This window comes from Diabrotica virgifera, chromosome 6 (assembly GCF_917563875.1).
Source record: "Diabrotica virgifera virgifera chromosome 6, PGI_DIABVI_V3a".
Taxonomy (NCBI): domain Eukaryota; kingdom Metazoa; phylum Arthropoda; class Insecta; order Coleoptera; family Chrysomelidae; genus Diabrotica; species Diabrotica virgifera.
In genome coordinates, this window is record NC_065448.1 from 179,305,604 (window position 1) to 179,322,547 (window position 16,944).

Sequence of the window (16,944 nt, forward strand, 5' to 3'; positions counted from 1 at the left end):
TTTATTGCTGATTTGGGTTCCTTGCGTAAAAATAAGTAACTTTTATTCAAAACATTTTTTTTCGAATTGTGGATTATAATCGGAAAAAGCCATTTATCATGATACACTAAGTAAATTATAGAAACGGTCTAATATCTCGAGAAGTACACTTCCAAATGAAAAACCAAAAAACACGTGTGGATATCTTTTAAACAACTACCGAATAATACTAAAAACGACCCCCAACTCCATCGTATGGAAGCGCAGTGCGAGTAACTTCAAAATTTTAAATAAAAACCCCCGTTTTTATTGCAGATTTGGATTACTCGTGAAAAAACAAGGAATATTTATTCGAGACATTTTTAGAATTATTGATAGATGGCGCTGTAATTGGAAAAATATGATTTATTAGCGCCATCTCTCAACAAATCTAAAAAATGTCTCGAATGTACGTTACTTACTTGTTTATGAAGTGTTCAAATCTGCAAATAAAAATGTGGGTTCCTATTTAAGATTAAAGTTACCCCTACATCACCTCCAGGGTAAAAAGGGGATGTCGGGTTTGGTGTCATTCGATAGATTTTTGAAAAATATTGAACATGTATTTTTCAGTTTTTCGGTCGGATGTTCATTTCGCAAAATATTTGACCGTCCCGCTACTTGTGGGACACCCTGTATAATAATATACAATATATAAATATAAATAATAAGACTGATGATGCGTAGTAAAAGATGGAAGTAGACGGAACTCACACTCTCACTCGTATACACTCGAGTACATACAGTATTTCTCATGATCATTTTTTCAGTGCGTAACAAATGATAGGAAAAAAGGTAAGTCCGTGATAATACACATTTATGACATTTATTCTAACATGACATTTTAGTTAAATCTGACAGTTGTCACATTTTATTTTCAATTTGGAATAAAAACAAATCAAAAGTGTTTCTTGCATTTATAAAATGGTATTTTCTTTGATTTGTATAGTCTTATAAATTATACAGATTATATTTGTAATATTATTATCTAATTAAAAAAAATATTTTTTTATTATGGCGCCATCTATCGACAACTAGAATAACTAGAATAAATGTTATAAAAATGTCACCGACGAAATGTAATCACCGACGTGCCTTTTTTTCTGTCACATACAATTTAATGCCTTAGAAAGAAATCGAAAAACTGTGACGCACTGAAAGATGATCATGAGAAATACTGTATATTATCTCGCGCTTGTACCTGCAGTAGACTTTAAATGCGTCCGGCAAAGTAAAAAAACTATTCAAACTGTCCGGCAATGGGTGACATGATTTCTTCTATTATTCTAAATAAAATATGAAAAAATTAAACTTTATACTTTAACGAAAGTAACATATCATATTTTACACACCTTTGCTACCTATTACCTGCTCAAATAACCTCGATCTAAACTCCGTACTCGCTGATCGTTTTTACCTGTGTTAATGATATGCGCAGGAACACTTTCAGCATATTTATATTAAATATATAATGCCTGGCGGTCACGGGCTCTTGGGCTATAAGGAAACATCTTTTATGATTTGTTTTTGGTAAAGCTACATAGCTTATTTACTTGAAGATTCTTTGTGTTTTCAAACCTCAATCATTTTCTAAATCTTTATTAATTTTTTTACACTTTCGTCCACATGTGAACCTCTGATTATACATCGTAAATGCTGGTATTACATTCGCAAAATATAGCCGATTTCTATCACCGAATGATAATTAGTGCAAACACGATCACTGTGTAGTTCTTTATTTTGTAACAATTTTACTGGAGGGTTCGGTCTCGGTAAAGCGGGACATTCACGTTCCGATTTGAGCTCCCACTAGTGGTCCAACTTTCGCAGATGGATGTCAAACCGGACCGTGAATGGGCTGGCTGGATTAGTGGTACATATAGTGGTACGAGTCGGAACATTTAGAGGGACCACTCCAAGGTCCAACGTCCGAGTGGCGACGAAGTGGGAGCATAAATGGTGTAGTTGGGTGTTGGATAAACGATATTTAACCAATCTTGTGGAATATTGCAAGTTTTTTATATATTTATTATTGCAGATTTTTGCAAAGAGATCTAAGTTGTTTTCTTCTAAGAAACAGTAATAGAAAGAAAACGTCAACAAAGAGACGTTGTTCTAAAACAAACAATTCAAATAAAAGTAGATACCTATATTGTTTTTTTTAATAATTTTTAAAATAAAATAACTACTTCGGACAAACTGATCAATGAGACTTCTATGTGTGAGACTTAAACCATGACCAAACAAGATGAGATTGAACTAGATATATGGGAAGGAAAGATATTCGAAGCTTTTGGGGTATGAAAATGGCACGAGGGAATGAGGAGAAGAATGAATAAAAAATAATAGACTTAAAAATAGGTACACAAAAAAGGTATAAGTACAAACAGCTAGACGGATTTGCCACATAATCAGAATGACTTAAGAGCAAACAGTAGCGATCAACAGGTAGCAACAAACGCGTTCCAAGATTGCGGCTCTAATTTTGAATATTTTGTCGAGATATTTGGCACACATATTCTTAATATAATAGAGAATGGCGGTACAGAGCCCAATTTCAGAAATATGTTAATATGTGGAAATTACTCTATAACTAAATAAAATATTGAAAAAAGGAGCCTGTACCGCCATTAAGAAAGACAAAAAAATACACTTTCTTCAAATAAACTTTTTATCCCGTGCCTAGATTTTGTGTCACATTGGAACTACTCAAAATCGGTTTTTTTATAACAAGAAATCGAACGTCACTGACTTGGCAACATTTCGCGCCTATGTGTATAAAAATGATTGTTTTTGATAGAATAAACCTCACTGTCAGTGTCGAATTACCGACGCACTGTTGCCTTACTTTTGAAAGTTCGCAGAACTTTCGCAATCTTGGACCGCGTTTATTGCTACCTGTTGATCGCTACTGTGTGCTCTTAAGAGTGTTATTTACTTGGAGGGAAAACAAAAAAATAGGTTTATTATTTGTGGAAGGAAAACAAAGGGATGATTAAGAAAAATATTGGTAGGATACATATCAGGTAAAAATGGATATTGAAGATATGGGATCGGTGAATCAGAGATATTGATATTAAGGTACGGAACAAAAGCAAACATATGTTTATATGGAATCTTTTTAATGTAATGTGATGACATATATGAACTAGTTTATTTAATGAGGATAAACCAGAATTTTCATTAGAACTATTTTATGTTTGACATTTCCATTTCCAAACATAGTCTTTAAAATACAAATTACTATTTTGTTAATGTTGTTCTGAAGCTATTTTCTTGTGGCATTTTTATAATCAAGTACATTCAAATGGGAAATAAGCCACAATTTTACCTAAAAATGATTTTGTTAACGTTTCGACGCCCAAGTCGGGTGTCGTTGTCAAAATACAAAATAATACTAAATAAACAAAAATGTTGTTGCTTAGTAAAAAATTCTTCTAATAATTTATTTAATCTGACTCATTTATATCGGCAATTCAGACACCTATTATACATTTTAAAGTAGACGACTTTAAAATGATATTGCCAATATTGATGAGTTGCGTTCCTGGGACGACTTTACTAAAAGACAGTTCATTCGATTACATGAAATCAATCCCAACTCAAGAATATCCGCCATAAAAAATCATAGCATGTCCCAGGAACGCAACTCATCAATATTGGCAATATCATTTTAAAGTCGTCTACTTTAAAATGTATAATAGGTGTCTGAATTGCCGATATAAATGAGTCAGATTAAATAAATTATTAGAAGAATTTTTTACTAAGCAACAACATTTTTGTTTATTTAGTATTATTTTGTATTTTGACAACGACACCCGACTTGGGCGTCGAAACGTTAATAAAATCATTTTTAGGTAAAATTGTGGCTTATTTCCCATTTGAATGTACTTGACTATTTTGTTACTTTAACAATATTAAAGAACTTTACAAATAGCCCTTCAGATTTCTGGTACCACCTTTCCCATTAGTTGAGATATTTTACAGCGACTCTATATTTATATGTTTTGGCTGAGCGATGTACACCACCGTGAAAACAGACAAATACTGAAGTTCGAGCGCCAGTAAGATAGAAAGTCGGAGCGTGAATGAAGCTGAATATCCAACTAGTATTCCTACTAAGTGGGACCTCAAATCGGAACGTTAATGCCCCTCCCCCCTGCATATAAAGCAAAAAATTAAATGGGTAAATAGTCTGGTACAGTGCGGCCAAAAGATAAACTTTGTTACTTCTACATGGATTAAACAACCAAAAAGATGACTTTATATTGGATACTACCGTGAGATGGCCATGGTAATCTAATATGTAGTAATAATATATGTATTCCAAAATTCATGTAAATGCATTGACACATCCAGGTGCCGATGCAACCTCTGACCACTATTTGCCTGAATCTACTTAAACATGATTTAGAACTTATTCTAAAATTAAAAAGACAGAAGGAAACAAGAAATCATCACTTTGAACAGACAATGAACAATAACATCACACAAGAAAACAATGTACCTACTTACCAAAGAAAGATGGGATAACATAAAAAGTGATATCAGCAACGCAAAGAGACAAAGTCACTCTGTATAGAAAACAAGCGTGAATGACAGACGAAATAATCGAAATGATGAAGGAAAAAACGCAGCTTAAAAATAAAAATAATCCAGAATATACACAAGAGTATCATTTTTTCAAGAACGAATTTAATACAAATAAAACAATAGAATAATTAATAGATTGAACAAGAGTAATACACCCACAACGTTAACGAATAATGAAGGTTATGCACTTCTTAGGAATACGAAGTAAATAACGAATAGGAAAACTGCATTTAAGACATTTTTATGGATGACCGAAAATCGCTTCGAAACTTAAGTTTAAATACAGGACCATAAATCTTAAAAGCTGAAATGAAAAAGTCATAAGCTAAGGCAAAAACAGTAAATACAGTGGACATAAGGTGAAATTAAATATACACTGAATGGCTGAAATTGCTTTTAGAAGACAATATAAAAGAACTGAGTGTACTGCTCAGTCAAATATATGATACCAGTAAAATTCCTTACTGGTTATAGCCGATTTTTATTTCCTTCCTTAAGAAATCAAACGTTAAGAAAAGTAGCGGTCATATACTCATTAGTTGGATGAACCGTGCATTTAAAATAATGCTGCATATCCTTCTAAATAGAATTAATAATAAAGATGCGGAAATTATTGGTTAAAAACAGTTTGGGTTCAGGAGATGCCTTGGAAATAGGGAAGCACTTTTTTTTATTGAAACACTCCTTAAATTTGGACGTAAGAAAATCCATGTACATATGCTTTATCGATTTAGAAAAAGCATTTAGTCGTGTACAGCATACCAAATTTACTACCCAAATTACTGTCATCCAACTAGATGACAGCAAACTTCAGCTAAAATTCAGCTAAACAAAAGCTTTTCTATGGAGACTTTAGTTTAAGATTCTATGGCAGAGCCTGAACCATATTTCTCGTAGCTCCGGGGCACAAGATCATAGGTGAAAAACACTTTTTAAAGACTACCCAGTGACTAGACTACCCAGTGAAACCTTTCAAAAACTACCTAGTGATATAATCATATGGTATCTTCACTAGAACTCTATAAGCTGGTAAGAGTTTCGTAATTATGGAAGGGACATCATGAATAAATTTAACATGAACACTTAATTAGGTGTATACATAATTGGAAAAATGTTTATAATACCTCTTTTATGATTTTTTGTACCATATCTTTCTTCATTTATTTTTTGCCTATTCAAGTAACATAGTTGCAAAATCCCAATATTATCTTTTTATGTATCAAAACTATCAGAAAATTAGAGATAGAGGCAAAAAAATCCGGTGTAACAGTCAATTAAGAGAAAACAAAACATATTTATGTGCATTAATAGACAAAAGAGGCGAAATAGAATAGGGAAAAATGTAAGAATAGACCGCTATAACTTTGAAAAAGTGGAAAACTTTAAATATCTCAGAGCTACAATCGCCGGAAATAATGATATCACGAGAGAGATAAAAGGGAGAATTCAGGCAGCAAACAGATGTATCTATAGCCTATACAACACTATTAAATCCAAGAGCCAAAGACGGACATACAACATCAGAATATAATAAAACAGCGATTATACCGGTACTCATGTATGAGAGTAGGTGTGAGACATGGACACTGAGAAAATCAATGCAAAGAAAACTTAAATCTTTTGGGAGAACAATCCTGAGAAGGATCTTCGGACCCTATCACGACCCGAATATAAACCAATACCGAATGTGAACAAATGCAGAGGTCAAACAGATGTAGAGGGCCAACAACGTAGTCCAAGAGATTAAAGTCTGATTTAATATGACAGGACGTGCATTGTTCCACGGCCCGTGTCGTACACGTCTCGTCCTATTATAAATACGACTTAAATCCTAACGTCAAAGATGCTGGTCATGTCCATAGGCCCTTAATAATCGCCTTGCCAACTTAATCTGGGAGGTAGTTCCGACAAGGCATCCACGAATTCAGTGAATAGATAACATTTAGTCAGATTTAGGAACAATGGGGCTACTCCTTTTACTCAACTATCATGGACAACCGTTTGAGATGGAAGCAAGTGCAGTCAGCCAATACCAACTCCGAATTGTAATGCTACGAGAAGAAGACGAAAATGATGATGATAAAGAAGAAGAAGTAGTAGTAGTAGAAGAAGAAGAAGAATTAACAAATCTATATTTTTGAGATGAGAAATAATGTGTGAAAACCACAATGTTGTTTTGTATTTGCATTTTCTATACTTTTCCCCATTTTCGGTGGTTAACTTTTTGATTTTTAAACTATATTCTGTCTATAATATTTCTGTTTCATTACAATAATATAATATAATAATAGATATCATTTTGTTCTAATAAGATTAAATTTTAATATTTTAGGTGTGGGTAAATGCAGCTAGTCAAACTTTCAACTCAATGGGTTGTGCTTTTGGATCAATGATCTGTTTCGCAAGTTATAATAAGTACAATAATAGTATTTTACCTAATACTGTAGCAGTCTGGCTTTTAAATAGTGTAACTAGTTTAATCGTAGGAATTTTCGCTTTTGCTACAATTGGAAATATCGCTACCGAACAAGGAACGAGTATTGAGGATGTTATTGATGACGGTAAGTTTTGGTCATACAAAAATATGTATTGCTACCTAATAATATAAGAGCCATTATATCTGATAAGTTGAAAAATAATAGTATACTTTCATAGAGAGTCAAGTAATTTCTCATGCAACATACTTTGTGCACTTATCATTAATTGTCATGTTGATTTTATAGTACATGTTAAAATCTGTGGCATTTTTGTTCTTTCATGGAAGAAAGAGAAATTACACCAATATTTTCGGCTAAAGACACCCTGAATATTACAAAAAAAATTGAAGCAATAAACAAACAAAAGCAAAATTCATACCCATTTGGTGGAGAGATAAACTGCCTTCTCAGAAGACACTGTTTGGTGGTTGTAGATAATGACACAGCCAATACAGCAACATTTTTGGGTATTACTTAACCCTTAAGTTGGATTTATAGTTTGACATAGCGTAGACGTAGACGCAACAGAGACGTAAGAAACGGACTGGAGACTAAGAAAATATTATGTCAATTTATAAATAGACGGAGTGGAATTTTTGCGCATGAGTAGAAACAGTGACTTAATTTAACAACATGGCCTATAAATTATACGAACCATAAACAAACTTTGTGTTTATATATTTATACTATTATTTATTATACTATTTATCCGTTTTGTGTGTTACAATATTTATCTGAAATATTGAACTTACTCTATGATATAATTTTATTAAATTAATAACTTAACATCCATTGTAACAAATAATTAACAAAATTCGAATATGTTGATAAACAACTTTACAAAATTAATAAGGCGGGTCCACTTTGGGTGACAGAACAAAATTCTTTTTTTGATTTTCTAGACGCAAGAAATGCACTGTAAAAGGATGAAAGTTGACCATCTCTTCCGTTCCGTTACGTTTCTCTTACGTCCCGTCATGCGCTTACGTTCATTTATAAACAAGTGTACACAAAATTCGGTGTTGAACTTTTCCAGTGCGTCTCCGTTGCATCTACGTCTACGCTACGTCAAACTATAAATCCAACTTTAGTCTCCTACATATTATGATTTTTTTGACAGTTGCTTACCAACGGTACTTTTAAGTCCGCCTTATAGTCGAGGAAATGAAGCTGGAAAAATGGCAAAACCTCGCAATTTTTTCGTCCAGCATCGATTTGTACAAAAATTTGGGATTAGGCTCATTTCACCCTCTAGTTCATTTTCTATATTGAGCCGTTGTACGATTTTGGTTTTTTAAGGGTGAAAACCACCCCTAATTGTAAAAAATTATAAAATGACATTTTAAACTTTAATATTGTCAACATTTGCTTCTTATTAGTTACATAATGATTGTTTTGTGCTTTAAGATATAATATCACAATATTTCAACCATTAAAACCACCCTTGTTGGACCTATATATGAAAAGTTTACTTATCCTAAAACAATAATTTCGGCTTGCATCAATTTACATAAAAATTTGGGGTTAGGATCATCTTACCCTGTACTTCATATTCTATATCATGCTCAAGGGCGTTTATTATTTTTAGGGGTGTAAACTACCCTTATTTTCAAAAATTATATAAAAACATTGTAAACTTTAATATAGGTAAAATTTGGTTTTGACTGGTTAAATAATGATTGTTTTATGCTTTAGAATATAATATCATAATATTTCAATCCTTAAAAACCACCCTTAATAACATTGCAATTTTTATAAGTAGACAATTTAATAGATCTATACAGAAAAACAAAGTAGAATAAAAGAATTACAAAAACATTTATTTACACAAAAATACGAATTTACAAATATATAAAAATACACATACAAATCGTTTTTTAGTCATCCAGTATACGAACCGGCTCTGTGGTATTATATAGGTACATTGAAAATGCTCTATAAATGGACTATTCGATTTTTTCGAAAAAAAAAATTAGTTTTATAAACATAGCTCCTTCATTTTTGGCGAGAAATATTTTTTTCAATAATAGTTTTGTAGAATTTTTGAAGAGTAATAAGACTGTGTAAATTAAATTCCGTAAGATCCCTTAATTTTTAATTGAGGTGGGTATAAAGGGCTCGAATAAGGCGATGTTTGCTCGTAAATAGATGTTTTTAACAGCTATATCTCGTTAACTGTTCACTGTAATAAAAATCTATTCATAAGGGCATTTTAGCTATTAAAAAGCTACAATTTAGTAGTCTATCATTTCTTTCGTATCTCCAGTATTTTCGGAGATATTTTGAAGAAAATGATAAAAAATGCAAAATTGCAAAAAATCATTTTTTTTTAACTCCAATTTTTCTAAAATTAAGCCTTTTAAATAGGTCAAACTTCTTGGGTGTATTGACAATATAAATATAAAAGGAATTACAGAAAGGCGAAGACCAATTTTTAGTTACAAGGGTAGTTAGGGGGTTGTTTTCACTGTTATTTTCGTAGAGAAAATCAGGTACCGACTTTTTTTTGATCATAGGTTGCTCAATTTTTATGCTAGAAACTTTTTATTATTTTTTTTTGAAAGATCTTATTGTATGCTTGAAAAAACATCATGTAAGTTTTCCTGGAAAAATGCAAAGTTTTCCCGTTATTTGGCTTTGATTATTTCAAATTATGCATTTGACGAAAAAAGCTAACCTTTAACATGCCGTATCTCGGTTTGTATTGGTCGTAAAGATATTATAGAAAAACAGTTTCGTTTGTGTTACTAGAAGATAGAATTTTGATATCTAAAGTTTTTTTGATTAAATGCATATTTTTCGAGTTATTCTCAAAAAACCCTCTAAAAAAGTCGATTTTTCCGTCGAAAAACTGTTACTTTCAACCACGAATAACTCGAAAAATATTAGTTTTACGAAGAAAATGTAAAAAACATTTTTTTCTTAATATTACTTTTTACATCGATTTACATGATTAAAATGTAATAAAAAATTCCCACCCCCCAGATGGGGTGGCAACTACCCCCAAGGTTTTAGCGCACAGCAGCATGATATAGAAAATGATCCTTGGACTATTTCCTACCTTCTGTGAAAATTTCAAGTAAATCCATGCTGGACGGAAAAATTGCGAGCCAAAATGTTTCATTTCCTCGACTATTATTGTTTCGGTCATAATTTTTTAAAATAAGCTAAAAGCGTTGTTTTTTCCCAGCGATTCTTTGGAACACCTACGAATCTTGGGTATTTAACACGAAATCGTTTGAATAACATTTGAAGTATTAAACATCAACTGATAATTAATAAAGGTTATTTAACAGAACATTTTCAAGTTAGATTTATTGTATACTTGGAAAATAAGGGTACCAGAATTTGGTGGTAATCAAAAGTACCGTGGGAGACTAAGGGTTAAAATTCTAGGCTACGCTGGAGAGTAAATGTCGATAAGATCAACTTCTTCTTTTCTTTTTCTTCTTGATTGGCTTTACAACTCGGGGTGAGTCTTCGCCGCATGTACTAAAGCCCTCCTTCTTCTACGATCTTGCACGCCAATTTTCCATTGTTGTACCCCAATCTTAGATAAATCAGCTTCAACCTCATCCTTCCATCTTTTTCTGGGACGGCCTACTGATCTTCTATTGTCTGGTCTCTCAAAATATAGTGTCTTTAACACTCTGTATTTCTCTGATTTTATCACATGACCTGCAAATCTTATGGTTAGCTTTTTTATTTCTGACGACGTTTTCAGCACTATACAGAGTCACCAATTCAGCATTACGGCCTCTTCTCCACTCTTTTGTTACTTCATCTCTTTGAGGGCCAAACATCATTCTGAGAACCTTCTTTTCAAATAGCATCTGCTTATTTATTTTCCGCTGATGTAGAGTCCATGTTTCACTTCCATATTTAACAACTGGGAGAATAATTGACATTACCGTCTAAATTTAGATATTTTTTAACAGCTTAGATCTTAATAATGATGATAGGGAGTATAAGGCTCTATTCCCTTCCTGAGACCTCTTTTTCTATATGGTTGTCGTCTGTGGTTACCGACCCCAGATGTTTAAACTCTTTTACCAATTCGAAGGGTTATTAATGGTTCTGTTCTGCCCAACTCTTGGTCTTGGATTTTTGATTTGAACTAATTCTATAATTTTAATATAATATAAATAAACTTTTTGGCCTGGATCCCGCTTACTAAAATACCGTTTAGGAATGCTGAAAGTTTGTTAATAGCTTAACGGTGTCTAGTCGGTCAAACTTTGATGTACGGGAACACTGGAACAGGGGAAGTTTTAATTGTGGAATAGGTTAAAGGTTTCGAACGTCAGACTACGAAAACGTCCCATGTATTTTGTCGGACAGAACTTCCAATTGATTTGTCACCCTTTCATTAAACTCTCATGCAAAAATCAGATTGCTATTTATCACAAGTATAATTCCTGGCATTTGAAATGTTCTACGTGTCGGACTTATTAAAATGCCCAACATATTTGTCGGACAAACATTTTTTCATATACTATATAAAGTTTGCTATTGAATAAACTTAAAAACAACCTGCTAGTTTTTACAATCATAAACTTATCGGGATGACAAGTTCCACAATTAAAATCACGATCCATAATTAAAACTTCCCCTGTTCCAGTGTTCCCATACAACAAAGTTTATCCGACTAGACACCGGTAAGCTATTAACACATTTTTGCTTGCTATTAATAAACTTTTTTTTGGTACGCCAAATCCAGGCCTATTTGATTAAAAGTAATCTGTGAACAGTACGGTAAAAGAAATTACAGCAAAACTTTGTAGATATGCAAACAGGTGACTCTAGTGTTAAATATGATAATTACTTGAATTAAATGTTAATTTTTAAACCCCTGGAAGTTTTCAAAACTACTTGTTAATTATACTATTAGTCGAGGAAATGAAGCATTTTTGCTCGCAATTTTTTCGTCCAGCATGGATTTACTTGAAATTTTCACAGAAGGTAGGGAATAGTCCAAGGATCATTTTATATACCATGCCGCTCTACGCTAAAACCTTGGGGGTGGTTGCCACCCTATCTCGGGGACGGGAATTTTTTATTACATTTTAACCATGTAAATCGATGTAAAAAGTAATTCTAAGAAAAATTTTTTTTTTTACATTTTCTCTGTAAAACTAATATTTTTCGAGTTATTTGCGTTTGAAAGTAACAGTTTTTCTAGGAAAAAATCGACTTTTTTAGACGGTTTTTTGAGAATACCTCGAAAAATATGCATTTAATAAACAAAAAAGCTGTAGATATCAAGTATCTTTTAGTGACATAAACCAAATTCTTTTTCTGTAATATCTGTAATAACATCTTTTTCTGTAATAATAATTCTGTAATAAGACCAATACAAACCGAGATACGGCATGTTCAAAGTTAGCTTTTTTCGTCAAATGCATAATTTGAAATATTCAAAGCCAAATATCGGAAAAACTTTGCATTTTTCGAGGAAAACTTATAATCATTTTTTAAGCATATAGCTAGACCTTTCAAAAAATAATAATATAAAGTTTCTAGCATGAAAATTAAGCGACTTATTATCAAAAAAAGGTCGGTACCTGCTTTGCTCTATGAAAAAAATCTGTGAAAACAACCCCCTAACTACCCTCTTAATTAAAAATTTAAAAATAAACTAGAGGGTGTAGTGAGTCTAATCCCAAAATTTTGTACAAATCGATGCTGGACGAAAAAGTTGCGATGTTTTGCCATTTTTTCAGTTTCATTTCCTCGACTATTATAATAGGATAGTAATCATCCTCCAAGTTAAGTTATTACCTACGATTTAAAAAAGAAAATTAGGAACTGTTTAGGGCAGAATTATAATTTTTATAACACAGTAACTAAAATACAAATTTAAATTTCTATTATTTTTAATAGGACCTGGCCTAATATTCGTCGTGTATCCTCAAGCCATAGCAAAGATGCCAGCCTCCCAACTCTGGGCCGTGTTCTTCTTTTTCATGCTGATTTGCCTAGCGCTGAATAGCCAAGTAATTAAGAATATTGTTAGGTAAGGCAGTTATATAAAATTTCATTAAGATAATTTTTAGTTCGCTATTGTGGAGGTTGTGGTGACGTCAATTCAAGACGGATTTCCAGGATGGATTTCTAGAAATTTGACATGCCATGAGGTTCTCGTACTAGTCATCTGCGTTGTTTCGTTTTTATGTGGCATACCCAACGTTACTAAGGTAAGTGTGTTGTAGCTTTATCTATATTTATATATTAATCAATACTTTAAACCCCAGTTTGGGAGCTGTTACCAAATAAACTCTTTAGTTGAAGCTTTCAGCTTCTTCAGACTGAAGCACAGTATAAAGAGGGACATTAGAACTACTCTCCGAAAAATTGGAAGTAAAATCTTTCAACGCGCATGGCGGCCGCGCAAGATTCCCAGTCGCTAGACCACCACTCTTGCATTGCTAGTTGCGTAGAAACGTACGGGTTTTAACAGGGTAAACCCGCATCTACCATTGGTGAATTACCAATTGCGTACTGCCGGTATTACTTCTTGAGATCAAAGTGCCGACATAGAAGAGGTGTTACTGTACCTCGTTATACTGTGGACGCGCATACGGGTAATATGACGGCTCATATTACCCGTATGCGCGCCAATGGTGAATATTAAATTCTTACTTGTATGTGAAAAATGTACAATAACTACGTCTTAAAACTCACCAAATTTCATTAGCATATCTCAACCGGTTTTAAAGTAATACATAAATCGTCAGATTGTAAGAAAAATTTTAACACCGCCTATCTCAAAAACGAAGCATTTGCGGACATAGGTTTATAAAGCAAACTGTCATTATTTTTTCATGTAGAATTACTCCTTTAAGTTTGCTAAACTTATTTAAAAACACCCTGTATTTATTAAAAACATGGCTAATTGTTAAAGTACCTAACTTTTTTACGGTCCAACATAAGCGAATGAATAAAAAAACAGAATGTTGAGAAAACATGAGGCTATAGTTGGGTTTTAATTTGGGTATTTTATAAATGCTATAATATTCCACAGGGTGATGCGAACTTTGAGAAAAAAACACAGTTTCATGGGTACACCCGGTATACAATGAAAATTTACCTGTTTAGCAACAATATTATTACAGCGATATTGCTAAAGAATAAGGCTATACCATATTGAAAAAATTACTTAAATCGGACGAGAGGTTTAGAAAATTCGAGACATCAAAAATGGGCTATTTTTAAGGTGTCCGGTTAATTTTGCACCCCAGTGTATAATAAGGATAAATATAGACACTAATTTCTTTTTAAGAAAATCTTGTCGTTTGATAAAAGATATCAACCCCACCGTTATCCAAGATTTTTTTTGATATTTTTTTTATGGACGTGAATTTTCGTTTTATGGATCTTTCCTTTAAATTGGGGTAAACTAGACTGAGCATATGGGACAAAGCTAATAGGTCTGTGGTATATTCTTGAATTGTGGTTACAGGATTTGTTGATCCCGTGATATTCATTAGGAGCATGTTAAGTTGATCGAAGTTTAGAGGGAAAGGTAGAGGGTGATTTTCTATGAAGTTTTTAGCAGGGTCAAGTAGGAGAGAACATGAGCATTCAGAAGTGCTTGCTGAACTAATTTTAGCTTTTTTAGATTTTGCTTGGACTTTAGGTGGTGGAAAAATGTTACATTATTTTGAAGATGGATCTGCTTCAGGTGAAATAATTTCATCAAAGTTACGTTTTGGTTGATTAATTATGTGACTGTCCTTATTTGATGCATCTTCTTTGTTCGGTATCTCCGGGACATTGGAAATAGACATTTGTTTACACTGAGAAGGGTTTGTATCATTGGGTGCTTGCAAAGATATATTTGTTGCGCTGCATACCGATGCTTCATTGCTTTGGTTGGGGTTTAGTTGAGCTAGTGGTTCGGAGCACTGTGATGCAATGTGACCTTGCTTCTTGCATCTAAAGCAAACTAAACTGTCTTGAGAGATGAATATTCTATATATCGTGTTGTCAAAAACAAGAGTAAATGACTCTGGTAGTGTTAGATTGTGAGGACTGATATAGATTTGTCTTCGAAAACTAAGGATGTGATTGAACTCAGACATAGAAGCACTAATTTTAAGGAATGTCGTGGGGGAGACAGGAACTATGCCGATTTTTTGTAACTCATCGATTAGCAAGTCGTGCGGTATTGAAGGAAATACGCCGGAGAGCACAAGTCGTTCCGCTGGTGTAACTAACCTTCTTGCTCTGACAATTTCACCTTGTATTTCTATTTGACCATAACTATTCATAAAATCATCCACTATTTGTTTATTGGATTAATACATACATATGCGATTATTAGATAATCTAGAAGAGAAGATTATATTTTTCGGTTGAATTATATTTCCAAGTGGGAGAAGGTAGTCTTGAAGATTGGTGTTTTCTAAGGCGCTAAAGATAATTGCTTGGGACTTTAAAGGAAATTGCACTCTCGTCGCTGCCAAAGAGTATGACTGTGATGCGTTTATTTGACTTTGATGGTCTTGTATTGTAGAACTGTTGTGGGATTCCATGTTTGAATTCATTTCGATAAACGTTAAGTGAAAAGTAAGTCCGACCCTGTACACCTGCTAATACAGGTATATCGGTCTTTACTAAAAGCGGTTATTTTGCTGGTAAAACTGGATTTGTGTATTGACAACAATAACAAATAATTGCAATTTCTGACTTTAATGCCAATTTTACTGGATATTATGTAAATAGTTTGTACACTTACAGTTTATTTCAATATATCACTGAGATTCACAATTTATAACTTATATTAAACTTTGTTAATATTAAAAATATTCGGACCCCACTTTTAATACAACAATATAGTTATCGATGCAGGATCGGTCTCCCTTGTAATAAATTTGTTAAGTCCAATTTTATCTTCAAACGTATTATGTAAATTAAAAAAGAATGGAGCGTCGTTTAGAGAAAAAAATTACCTTTGAAACGATGTGCCACTCGACAACATTTGCTATTTAAAAAAAAAGTGAGGGTCGATGCGGGGCAGTAGGGGATTACATTTAAGGGCATGAATTTTGAATGAAAATTCGTCCCCCTTCCATTAAAAATTGACGTGTTTTTTTTTAATTTTGAAAAAGCTCTTGGTTTCCAGTGGCGGCTCGTGATTTTTACAATAGGGGAGACTATACTTAACTGTAAAATATCTAGACAAATTTGCACTGGCAAAAAAAATCCGCCAAAAAAATCTAATTTAAGGCCCCATTTTTTTGACCATTTTTTATTTACATTTTATAATATCATCATAATTCACAATTTCATAATATCATATCATTTTAAAAATAGTTAGTCTAATTTTAAAAGTGTATTACCAAAGTTTGTGTAGTTTATTTTTTAACAATTCTATCTCTGTAAGTAGATATGCATATCACAATAAATACAGATTTGAAGTTTTGCAGTCCATTCAGGTTGAAGGATGACATTTTTTAAGATATTCAACTGAATTTTTTTAATTCTAAAAGCGGCCTACTGCGAATCCAAAAACACGGTAAATTACCGATATTTTGCTTTGCATTACAGATATCGGAAAAAGTTATTTGAACAAATTGTTCCAAATATTATTCTAATCCTACATACCAAATTTCATCACAAAATTCGCACTTTTAGTTTTTTCATTATTTGTAGTCAGGATCCTAAAATCGCAGAGGAGGCTGCTGGCCGATTAGCCGCCCTTGCCCAATCTCCGGGCAGCGTGTGCGTTAAGCGATATGCAGCTCTAAGGCAAGCCGCACACCAAAGAAACATGAAACGAAAAACATGAAACACGAAACCAGAAACATGTTTCATGAAAAGAAAACACCGCTAAACAAATTTCAAAGTCCGC

The 16,944-nt window shown here is 32.9% G+C and overlaps 1 protein-coding gene across 2 annotated transcripts in view; it reads left to right on the plus strand.

Annotated features, from left to right (window-relative positions):
• Nucleotides 1-16,944, plus strand: part of LOC114328177 (sodium- and chloride-dependent GABA transporter ine) — a 218,285-nt gene that overhangs the window by 191,136 nt on the left and 10,205 nt on the right. For both annotated transcript variants that reach the window (XM_050654379.1, XM_028276957.2), the window contains exons 6-8: nucleotides 6,944-7,172; nucleotides 12,972-13,084; nucleotides 13,145-13,285. In XM_050654379.1, coding sequence (XP_050510336.1) covers nucleotides 6,944-7,172; nucleotides 12,972-13,084; nucleotides 13,145-13,285 — 483 coding nt within the window. The remainder of the gene's footprint in view (nucleotides 1-6,943; nucleotides 7,173-12,971; nucleotides 13,085-13,144; nucleotides 13,286-16,944) is intronic.